Here is a 12,623-nt window from a genome sequence, read left to right on the forward strand (position 1 = left end):
TGGATGTAGAGTATATTTTGACATATTATACATACATGAGTATAACTTATTCTAATTAGAACCCCATTCTTGTGATTGTACTAAATGTGGAGTTTCTGGTCATGTATTCATATATGAACATAAGAAAATTATGTTAAATTAATTCTGCTGTCTTTTCTATTCCCATTCCCTTCCCTTCGTTCCCTTTGTTTAATCCAGTGGACTTCTATTCTTCCCTCTCTCCCCACCTTATTGTGTGTCAGTATCCACATATCAGAGAATATAATTGGCCTTTGGATTTGGGGGATTGGCTTATTTTACTTAACATGATAGTCTCTAGTTCCAATCATTTACCAGCAAATGCCATAATTTCATTCTTTATGTCTGAGTAATATTCCATTGTGTATATATACCACATTTTCTTTATTCATTCATCCGTTGAAGGGCATTTAGGCTCGTTTCATAGGTTAGCTACTGTAAATTGAGCTGCTGTAAACATTGATGTGGCTGCATCACTGTAGTATGCTGATTTTAAGTCCTTTGGATATAAACTGAGGGATGGGATAACTGGGTCAAATGGTGGTTCCGCTCCATCTCCATCCTGCTTTCCAGAGTGGTTGCACCAGTGCATTCCCACCACAATGTATGAGTGTGCCTTTCCCCCCCACATTCTCACTAACATTCATTGTTGCTTGTATTCTTGATAATTGCCAGAGAATGTTCAACTTGTAACTGAAGCACAAAGTTAGGTGGAGGAGGCCTAACAAGCTTTCTCTTCTGGGGTTTCCCAAATTCTCTCTTCAGCTTTATTTAAAAAGTGCTTGCTGCTTTGAAGCTCAGAGTCAGCACTTAGAACATTTTTCATTGCTTTGCAGTATTAAAAATCACACAGAAAACCTTGTTTGGCTTTATTGATAGTTAATTTAATTCGATTTCTGTGTTTTTTAAAACTTTTTAAAAAGCTATATATAAGTTCATAATCATGTTTATGAAACACTTGGATCCAAAGGAGTTTCAGAATTTGATTTTAGAATGTTAATATGAGGGCATATCTGTTTGTGATGATTACAGGCAGCACCCTGTGATCAAACCTACTAATATTTCCAGAAAGCCTATGAATATCCATACTTGAATACATAAGTCTGATAAATCATAGAGATTCAGGTCAGGTTTTGCCACCAGTAGTTTATAGCAGATATATTTGAAAATATTTTATTTTTCAGATTTCTTTAGATTTTGAAATAGACTAAGGAATTTTGGCTCTGAATTCAATTTATGTATTTTACTATTTTATGCTTTTAAAAATCCCCCTCCCCCTTTTTTTAAGACAGTGGAACACAGGTGCTTCTGAGTAGCAGGGATGTTGCAGGAAGGAGGGCATCTCTAGCAAGATGGCCAACTTATACATAGTCTCCTTGCCGAACTGGGCAAGGAACCTGCATGATGCATCTAGTTAATGAAGCAGGGGTAGGGAGCCCGAGAAAAGTTTAAGTAGAAGGTTATTATAGTGTTCAACAAAACAATGGGAAGTTGTTCACAGGTCTGAACATCTTGGGGATGGGCGGAATTTACTTCTTCCTTAGTGCCAGCTGACACTTACTGTACTTTAAGTGTTTTGTAAATCTCCAGAATGATGTCTAGTGCTAGTAGAAATCAGCAGTCATAGAAGATTTTCCATTCAGCCATTTTCAATCCAGATTCTACCGGAGAAACAACAGTAGGGGAAAAGAAGAGGGAGGAGGGGAGAGAGGGATAGATAGATATTGATTTAGTGAAAAAATTGTCTTGTGATTGTGGAGCTGGCAAGTCTAAAATCTATTTCTGCAGGCTAGAAAGACTTGAGTAGGAGCCAAACCTGAAGTCAACAGGTGGAATTCTTAAAACTTTGGCTTCTAAATTTGGTTTTCATTTCTCTTGTTTTAAGAGACATGACTTAAAGTAGTGTCATTCATTCATTTGAAGCAAAACCCAAAAAGTAAAACATCTCTGAGCACATTGCAGGTGTTATATATGCTAGGTGTTGGGATATGATGGGCACATTACATTCCATGAATCTAACTAGCCTGATATGATTTATCTACTAACATGAAATCAGTCAACTTATATTCTAAAGCCAAATTAGTTAAATTTTATTTATTTTTTAAATAATGAGTCTAAAATGTTTGCTTTTGGGGAGGGGGGTTGTTTTGTACCAGGGATTGAACTGAGGGGAACTTAAAAGCCACATCCCCAGCCCAATTTTCTTTTTTGTTAGTTTGTTTTGAGATAGTAGCTTGCTAAGTTGTTGAGGCTGACTTTGAATTTGTAATTCTCCTGCCTCAGCCTCTTGAGCCATTGGGATTACAGGTGTGTGCCACCACACCTACTGGTCTCTTTTACAGTTGACACGTGGTTCTGGAAGTACCCTCCTTTACCCTGAATACAAAAGCTGGCCTCTAAGGAGACAGAATTGAAGTCAATGTGTTTATTTAGTTAAAAATATGTTTTTTTACAAAATTTATTTGGCTTTCAAACCTCAGCAATAGTAAGTGGCATTTAAAATTTGGAGAAGACTGGTAGAGCCAAGTAAGAAGCAATGCTATTTGTGGGAGGGAGGGTACCAGGGATTGAATTTAGGGGTACTTGACCACTGAGCCACACCCCCAGCCCTATTTTGTATTTGGAGACAGGGTCTCACTGAGTAGCTTAGCACCTTGCTGTTGCTAAGGCTGGCTATGTACTCGCGAACCTCCTGCCTGAGCCTCCTAAGCTGCTGGGATTATAGGCATGGGACACAGTGCCTGGTCAAGCAATGGTATTTTTAAATCAGGGGAAAAAAGGGGATGAACAGCCATATGAAACAGACACAAAATAAAAACATTAGTGTGCAGGGTTTCAGAACCTCTGCCTTCATTCACTCTTCCCTAAAGAAGGGAGGCTTGCCCGGTATGTGAACTGGGGAGAAGGGCCTAGAATATGCAGCTGTAACCTATTAGTGTGAGTTTGGTGGCCTTTAGAAAAGGTGGTCTTTCTTTCCATTCTCTATAGGGAACCATGAGAGTTGGGACACTGCAGTTCTGCCTGTGATCCCAAAGTTTTCTTTAATTCAGCTGTGAAGTCCTTTTTGCAGCAAACCCAATGTCTTTACAATTAAAGTTTATATTTTTATTGTCTTCTTTTTGATTCATGTGTCTACTTTTCAGTTTGGTTCATAAAAGAAGTCAGGGTTTTTTTTTTGGATCCCTAAACATCAACACTCCATTGTCCACCACCACTTTGTATAATGAGTCTGTCTATGCACCTTGTTAGGTGTGTTTATCATCATGACCTTGGACCTTCAGTGAAAATTTAAAGTACATCCTATAATGTATTAATAATTTTAGGATACAGACCATCTAAATTTTTCAATCTAACAAGGGGTAAATTCCTTATTGTTGGAGAATGAAGCTATCTGTATAGCTTCTTTCAAGATGATTCCACTTAACTGAAGAGGAAAAAAAATCAAATTTAAACATTCCCCATATTTCTCCTTGATTGTTTTTCTTGATCTACTGTCATCTGAACACCATCTTTTGGACATGTACTATGAGAACCAAGCTAAGCTGGTGATCCTATGTCAGGTCAACAGAGCTTGAAGACATTTGTTTTTCACAGATATGGTACAGGAAGTAAATATGAGAAAATAGCAGAATGGTTTACTATGACCATAGGCATGTCGTGTTAAGAAAGCAGTATTGATTTTAAAATTCAGGATTTAACTTAATGGAAAAGGTGAATAGCAATTTATAATTAGAAGCATACCCCTCACCCTGCAAAACTTTAGGATCATTACATTTATAGAGTTTTCTTTAACAGCTTAGGGAGCATTGTTTGTATTTGCAATTGAATGTGTGTATGTATACTCACTACTTCAAAACCAGGGAGTTGTGAGCAACACTGTTAAATTAGCACCTCATTAAAGCAGCACTAGAAATAGTTCTTTCTCTTGATTCTGAGACTAGAATAAGAACTTGAACTTGGTATACATCCTATAATTAGGATGTTCCAATGCTCTTGGTCTTGCTGCATCTTTAGCTGTTTGGTGATTCTTATTGTAGCACTGTTTATAACAAAACAAAAGCAAATCCCACCACAGAAAGTGGCCACATCTTTCAAAGTAAGTTCCAGGCCTCTATAAAATGGACCTGCTTTCATAGGTTCAGCATCCCAAGTGTTTTAATCAACCCACACAATTACTTGCCACACTAAACATACTTTCACCAAAGGTCAAGAGGGATTTAGAAGGCAGTATCCAGTCTCTGTGGTATAGAGGGAAGCACGCAGGCTGAGCAGGTAGGAGTCCCACCACTCACTCCTTGATCGTGGAAGATGAAAACAACACTTTGGGATTCAGTATCTTTATTTGTCCAATTGGCACTGTCTCATTTGTACAGTTGTCATATAGTCTGGTGTTTGGGATAGAATGAGAATATATCAGTGTTTCCAGAGAAAACAGCTATGCAAAATTTGGGTCATAGTTTGGGTCAATTCCAGTAGTTCTCTGTGACCTGTGACTTGCCCTGAGTCTTTGTCATCAGTACCTTGAGGGAGAATATTACTAACCTCAAAGAATTGTTTGTAGGGATTAAAGAAAGTAAGAACCATGGAGTCTGAAATATGTAGGTTGATTTTTATTGCTAATTGACTATATATATAAAATAACTTATTTTTTGTAATTTATTCAATTGACTACATATTGTAAATCAGATCAACCTCAAATCACCTTTGAAACCTGAATATTTTCTTGTGAAGCCTGACACACTGTATGAAGCTGCAGGAAGAAGGAGACGCTGTATAGAACTTGGGACATTTTTGTATTGACCAGTTCTACTTTTGTGAAGAGTTAGATATCCACTGTTGAACATTATAAATTAATTCCTCACCAAAATTCAATATTTTGTTGAACATTGACATGTATGAGAGATGGAGAAGAGGGCTAGGAAAAGTCACCATTGTTCTGATGAAAATTAATCCAGTGGAATAAACATTCTTCTGACATTCTGATTTTTGTATCTAACATCCACAGGTCACCTTGAGATCATGTCGTTTAGTTTTTGGTGCATTCCTCTGGAAAGCCTGTCCTCCTCCCAGTTCTCATCCTGTCTCAGTCTTGCAGGATGTCTGGCTGCTCCCTAAGTGGACAGGTTCAAGGCCACACTTCTCAGGGAAACAAGGCAGGCAGTCTGTGGAAGAGGCAGTAGTTCAGAGACAGATGTGGCTGTGTTCCTGGCATGTGGTATCCACACCAGCCACAGACAGGTATAGCTTCCCATCCGGACACACACAGATTTCATAGAGTCCCTCCGGGCCACCAGAGGGACTCCAAGTCCCCTGTACCAGCTTGGGTAGACAAATGGTTTCAGTATCAAGCACCAGCTGTTTGGAAGAAAGAAAGGGATGGGATGCTAAGGAGGAATGAAATGGATCAACAGGAAATTCATATTCTCACAATGTTTCAAGAAGATTAGTTTTTTTCTCATAGAGAAAGAAACAGGCACCTGACTTGCATTAAGCCACATCACAATTATTTGTTTATTTAAAAACCTACTTCACATTTGCATGCCGGCAGGGGCTAGACAATTCCTCCTCCAAATTGGAGGGAGGCTGCTCTCTTTTTTTTTTTAGTCCAGCTGGAAAAACTGACCACTCCTGACACCATGCTATGCCCTTACAATTTGTGTGTTTAATAAACTGGATTGCTTTTCAGTACTATGATCTACACTCCTAAAAATTCCTTTCAGAATTATTTGACAAAAATAACACAATTCTTTGTCAATTCACATTTATCTTGTGAGCCACTATGACCTCATGTTAAATTATCTCCTCCTCATTAGGATGATGTACAAATCACAGAAATAGATTCATCTTGATAATTTTTACCTGGGAATGTTGGAATTTTTTTTTTATTGGTTGTTCAAAACATTACAAAGCTCATGACATATCATCTTCCATACATTTGATTCAAGTGGGTTATGAACTCCCATTTTTTACCCCAAATACAAGTTGCAGAATCACATCGGTTACACATCCACATTTTTGCATAATACCATATTAATGACTGTTGTATTCTGCTACCTTTCCTATCCCCTACTATCCCTGCTCCCCTTCCCTCTCATTTTCCCTCTCTACCCCATCTGCTGTTGTTTAATTCTCTCCCTTGTTTTTTTTTATTTTTCCCCTTTCCCCTCACAAACTCTTATATGTAATTTTGTGTAACAATGAGGGTCTCCTTCCATTTCCATACAGTTTCCCTTCTCTCTCCCTTTCTCCCACCTCACTCGTCTCTGTTTAATGTTAGTCTTGTCCTCATGCTCTTCTTCCGTGTTCTGATCTTAGTTGCTCTCTTTATATCAAAGAAGACATTTGGCATTTGTTTTTTAAGGATTGGCTAGCTTCACTTAGCATTATCTGCTCTAATGCCATCCATTTCCCTGCAAAATCCACGATTTTGTCATTTTTTAGTGCTGCGTAATACTCCATTGTGTATAAATGCCACAGTTTTTTAATCCATTCATCTATTGAAGGGCATCTAGGTTGGAATGTTGGAATTTATCCTGATTTTATCTGTGATTTTGTTTTCCTATGAGAGACAATTAAATTACCCTTGTTAGCAATCAACCATTGCCCTAACATTGTAAGATTGTTTGAATTTCCACTTCTAGATGCTAAAAACAATAGATTTACTGATGAAAGCCAATTCAAATGCAATGAAAGTGACTAGACTGTCTGGTCAGATTATAATTTAGCTAAATTGAAATGCAAACACATAGCTATTGATGGAGGCTTGGGAACATTTTTAATAAACAAGTTAAGAATCATCACACTGAGCAGGAGCATCTAGCTGATCCTCAGCCATCCCAGTATGCTTACTGGAGGGAATTAAAATAGGTTGTGGTTGGGCATAGTTTTCTTCCTTGCTGACAAGGTTAGGTCCTTCGTTTATTTCATGTAGCTGTAACCCTGGAATTGCAATCTTAATCAACTGGTGTCTGTCTGCTTTCTACCTTCTCCCTGAGACACGGGCCCTGCTGTGCATGGTGCGTCACAGGCAGAGCTTGCCTTACTTACGTGGCCTGGCACATTGTTAGAGTAGAGGAAATCAAATGGAAATTATTGTTTGAAACTCGGGTGTCCAGTACATGAAGTTCATTGGGTCCTTGCTTTTCCCCAGTGTTTTTAACATGTTGGTTTCTTTCCCTTTCCTTGTGGTTAATTGGACATTTTTTTTTTCTAGTTGTTTTCTAGCTGTTATTTCTTTTCCTACACTTTCAGCAAACGGTTATCACTGGCAGCCCACATACCTCTTCCTTGCTCGTTTTCATTTGCTCTTAGGGGACAATATTTGGTTGGGGGGGGGAGCTGAACATCTACCACTTCACTTTGAACTAGCTCCTAGTAATAAGAAATATCAACTTTAATTATGGGTCTGATCATGTGCTACTTGTAAAAATGATGCCTTAAGTGACACCATTTCAACATTAAGATCAGTTTAATGTTTTTTGAGGATAATACATTTTAAGTGCATAATGATGCTATGACTCAACAGTGGGATTCCAAAATTCTTGTTTTCCATTTCTGCTTTATCTGTTCTTTGTAAGCTCCAGGTGCAGGGGGTTCTCCAGGTGACATTTATGTCCACCCGTAGGCAGCTAGCTGTTAGGTGCTGTCCACACACCCTGTAACAACCTCTCATGGCCTGTTTGAGGACAGTACATGTGCATCTCAACTGCACCTTCCTATTAATATTGATGTCATTTCAAAATATTGTATTAATGTTTCAAGACACTGTGACATTGTTAAGCAAATATTTTCCTGCTTGATAAATGAGGACCCGGGAGAGCCACTGAACTTTTCTGAACTTGGGTAATGATCCTGACTGGCAGCTAAATCCTTAGGCCATTGCACTGTGCTATCTGTGCAGGGTCTGCATGTTGTCACAGGTATGATGGTCCGACAGGGCTGGGGAAGGAGTGTAGAGATCCATATACCCTCTCCTTGTACCAACAGCTTCCACAGACTGATTACACGCACCGGAGGCATAAGCAGTATAACCTGCACCATTCACTGCAAATTGTAGTTAAGTTGGAGCTGTTTAAAAGAAAATCCATGGACCTGTGCCTTATCCTAAACACATGAAAATACCTAGGGACAGGTGAGAGAAGATGAGATCAGTTGTTTGTGCACATTTGTAAGACAGTATCATGTGATTGGAATCAGCTTTTCTGCCAAACCCTGGGTTTTTTCCCTAGAGCTTTAGGAACATCCCTAGCATGCCTTATTTTCTGGCTGAATGAAATCGAGTTTTTCCTTTTAAAAATAAACAGTATTCCAACAAGTGACATCGAGTGACATGTGCTTCATTGTGTCATTATGACTTTGACTTCTAAGAGTGGTGTTTTATTTCTAGACTTGAAGTCCCAGATTATATCCCTATTGTAGTTGACTTTCAAAAAATGCTCTTATTTTTCACCTTTCATCTTCATTTAAACTTAATTCTGTGTTAGTGCTCTGGGCATTACCAGACAATGATTGTCATTTATAGATAACCCCCAGTGACAGCCAGCCTGAGAGTAGTTGGGTCACTAGGAAACGGCAAATGATATTTTCTGTAAGCTCTGAAAGTTGGTAATGTTTTTATAAAGTTGAAAAAAATAAAGAGATTTGGTAGCACAAATGCCAACGAAAGCTGTCCTGATCTAATGTGGAATAATTCTCACCTTTCTTGGCCCTTTCAATGCTGAAGTGTCTTTTGCTTTCCTTTCACATTTTCTACAATATGGATTTTATGATGTTTCATTAGAGAACAACCCGAAATTTAATATCTGATACCTTGATGGACATGGCTCAGGAATTTCATCACAGGACAGACATAGGATGAACTCACCATTCCATCACTGCTCTGAAAAATGATGTCCATTTGAGAAAGTGCCTCGATTTTCCCAGCATGAGCTTTAATATGAACCCCCCTCGGGGCATCCATGCTCAGACTCCGTGTGGGGGATTCTAACCTGAAGTGAGAAAAATGAGAAAAAGAAGCCAAGAAAAGTTATTACTTAAAAAGCCACCCTTGAGCCAGGTGTAGTGCTGTGCACCTGGAGCCCCAGCTATCTGGGAGGCAGAGCCAACTGTATCACTTTAACCCAGGGGAAAGGAAAAAAAGAGCCACCCTAACAATCCCTCAAGCAATGGCTTATCATAGAAGGTACAATTAACAAGGGATATAGAATCTTTGAGTCGTTCCTAAATGCCGACATGCTGTGCAGTATTCATTGATAAATCAAAAAATAATGTGTAGTAAAGAAAGAAATGTGCTACCAACAAGAGCCTATGTAATTAGTGTCCTTTAAAAACATAGAGAGTCCTAATCCTGTGCAGTGTTCAGCTGGTATGATTAAACTTGGAGGCATTCCACACCAGAAGAAAAATTCCATTGTGAAGGACTTCGTAAAACTATTAGAGTATTTATTTAAAACACAAACTTATTTGGAAAACAAAAAACTGATTCAAGATCAACACATGCATTTGGCACATGTTTGGCCTAGGTTTTCTTTCTCCTTCCTTTTTTCTTTCTTTCCTCCCTTCTTCCTCTTTCCTCCCTTGTTCCCTCTCTCCTCCCTCACTCTTTCTCTTTTCCTTCCCTCCCTCCCTCCCTCCCTTCCTTTCTTTAACTTAGAAAGATTGCAGGGCAGATGAAAAGATTTCTTTTGGAACAATACTGAAGTGATTAAAGTGAATAGAATAGAATTGGCCTCAGCTGGCTTTGTTTTAGCAAAATTTATTACAATCTGATACAGGAATATACAATTCAGAAAAATTTTTATTTTCCTCTACCTGGAGAAAAATAAATTTCCACCAGATGGCACAATGTGATCACTGGAATATTTTTTTCAGCTGTTTAGCCCAAAAGTTTGAAAAGCTCAGTTCACGCTAATGTGTCAAGATCAGCGAGAGGGGGCTGGGGTTGTGGATCAGTGGTAAAGCACTTGCCTAGCACATGTGAGGCCCTAGGTTTGATCCTGAGCACCACATAAAAAATGAATAAACAAATAAAGGTATTGTGTCCATCTACAACAACAAAAAAAAAATGTTTAAAAAATCAGTGAGAGGGACAATAGACAGATATGCAATTCAAAATTCTTTGCAATGTAAGGTAGGACTGGATGGGAATAGGGTTAGGAAGGAGAGAGAAAGAGGTATTGTTTAAGGAGAAATGCTTTAAGAATGAATTTGCTTTTAAATTAATATTAATTTGATAAATGGATTTTTTTTTTTTTTGATGCTGGGGTTCCAACTCAGGGCCTCACACATGCTAGGTAAACGCTGTACCACTGAGCTACTCTTGGTAGAGGGTTTTTTTTTTAATATATTTAAAATTTTTTTACTTATAGATTCACATGATATTTTATTTTGTTTATTTATTTATTTATTGTTTATTTAATTTTATATGGTGCTGAGAATTGAACCCAGTGCCTCACACGTGCTAGGCAAGTGCTCTGCCACCAAGCCAACAACTCCAGCCCCTTGGTAGAATTTTAAATCAGATGGAGACTACCTTTAGTTGGAAAATTATTTACCCATCACTATGATAGAAGACAGATTTCATTTTTGTACATATATCAGAGCGTATAAAAATTTTACTTGCCCCACATTTTGAAATCTTGAATATGAGAAAACTCTTAAAAGACATTTATGGAATTTATTGGTCATATTAGGTTAGGCTCCACTTATGGGGAAACGCTTTGGTGTATCTAAATGTACTTGCTCTGGGGGCTGGGGTTGTGGCTTAAGCGGTATGCCTGGCATGTGCAGGGCGCTGGGGTCGATCCTCAGCACCACATACCAATAAAATAAAGATGTGTGTCCACCGAAAACTAAAAAATAAATATTAAAAAAAATTTCTCTCTCTCTCCCTCTTTAAAAAAAAAAATGTACTTTCTCTGGTCCAGCTTGCTAGTTTGACCTCTGCTAATTGCCTACACTTTTCCTGTCTGGATGGAAGGGAAGGAAGGAAGAACACATAGGCAACTCTGAGAGGCCTGGCTCATTTAAGCAACCCATGCATGCCCTAGGAGGTCCCAGTGAAGCTGAATGTTTCCAAGACCAGTTACTAATTAACAACAATGAGTTCAAAATGACCATGTACTACTGCATGGGTGGAAAGATGTGATACCTTTTCTCACCATCAAAAACGGTCCCAGCCAACATTCCTCCTACAATAGACAGGTTCACAAGAGAGAAGCATAACAGATTTGTTTAATCCAGGTTTTACATGGCACGGGTGCATTCAAGAGGGGTGTCCCAAGACCCAGGGAGACCTGTCCGTTGTGCTTAGGTGTAATGAAGAATGGACAGCCATGTAGAAACGTGGCTGAGTGACAGGGTGTGACGCAGTGGTCACAGAGTGTACTTACACAAACTAAGATGACAATGGCCTCAGTAGGTGATATAGGCTTTTCTCCCCCACCTTTTTTATTAGTGCATTATAGCTGTTCAGAATGGTGGGATTTGTTGTTACATATTCGTGCATGCACATGATATAATAATAGAATTTGGCTAATATCACTCCCCAGCACTTCCCCCTCCCTCCTTTACTAGGTGATATGACCTTATGCGACCACCACCACATACACAGCCTATTCTTGACAGAAATATCCTAATGACTGTTAAGAACTATATCCATATGCTTATATGTACATCTCTGTGTGTGTATTTATTTTTTCTATATCAAATATTTTTGTCACTTCACAGCAGTTTTGTTCTCAGAACATAAGACCTTGACTTTGCTTTCAGAATTTGACTTACTCTCTTCTTGTTAATTCAACCAAAGATGTCTGTGAAAGAGAAATTGGCTTTGGGAGACTTCACAGTTGATTAGTATCACACACACACACACAAACACACACACACACACACACACACACACCAATTGGTATGATTTACTTCTAATGCAGATGAGTTTTCAATTGTGCTCATTTTTAAATAAAAATAAATAGAATTCAGTAATTTCCCAAAGCTTTGTTGATATTCATTCATTCATGAGACTGCCCCAACACAAAGACATGATGAGTGTTTGAGGAGGTGGAAATGCTAATCATGCTGATCATGTTTCTAGAACATGGCTAGTCAATCATGTATGACTTTAATATGTATTCCTTATGTCATGTAGTGCCATTCAATAAAAGGGCAAAAATTATGGAAAAATATGGATGATATTTGCTTTAAACATTTCAGACTTAGATTAAGCCCAAATTTTGTAAATATGATAGAGACCAGGAAGCACAAATACAATTATGATAATAAAACAGATTTTATTTGGGGGAGGGAGAACTTCATGGGTCTATCAATGGCTGAATGCCAAGTAGGTAATTAAAAGGAAGCTGAATCCTGGCATCTGTGCCTTCATTTTGTATCAGTCTCCTTCGCCTTAAACTATGAGTCAGATTCCTGCTCAGTTCTGCATGAGGACATGTTAATCACTTAAGGGGTACCTAAAACCTGGTAGTCCTAAATTTTTTCCTAATCTATCTCACCCCCCTTCAAGTGAAAGACATCAAGATAAGAGTAACTAAGTTATTTTCAAGATTTGCAGGGTCATTTATCTGCCAGCTTTTACGAAGTTCTGTCAC

The 12,623-nt window shown here is 38.4% G+C and overlaps 1 protein-coding gene across 3 annotated transcripts in view; it reads right to left on the reverse strand.

Moving 5' to 3' along the window:
• Positions 1–4,339: 4,339 nt before the first annotated feature.
• The window catches only part of SGCG (sarcoglycan gamma), an 89,615-nt gene continuing 81,331 nt past the window's right edge, over positions 4,340–12,623 (reverse strand). For 2 of the 3 annotated variants that reach the window (XM_081310115.1, XM_081310116.1), the window contains exons 7-8: positions 8,882–9,005; positions 4,340–5,373 (exon numbers count right to left, since the gene is read on the reverse strand). In XM_081310115.1, the coding sequence (XP_081166241.1) occupies positions 5,200–5,373; positions 8,882–9,005 (298 nt within the window). In that variant the 3' untranslated portion in view covers positions 4,340–5,199. The remainder of the gene's footprint in view (positions 5,374–8,881; positions 9,006–12,623) is intronic. The other variant, XM_081310117.1, reaches the window with a different exon arrangement.

This window comes from Spermophilus citellus, assembly GCF_964194105.1.
Source record: "Spermophilus citellus genome assembly, chromosome: 1".
Taxonomy (NCBI): Eukaryota; Metazoa; Chordata; class Mammalia; order Rodentia; family Sciuridae; genus Spermophilus; species Spermophilus citellus.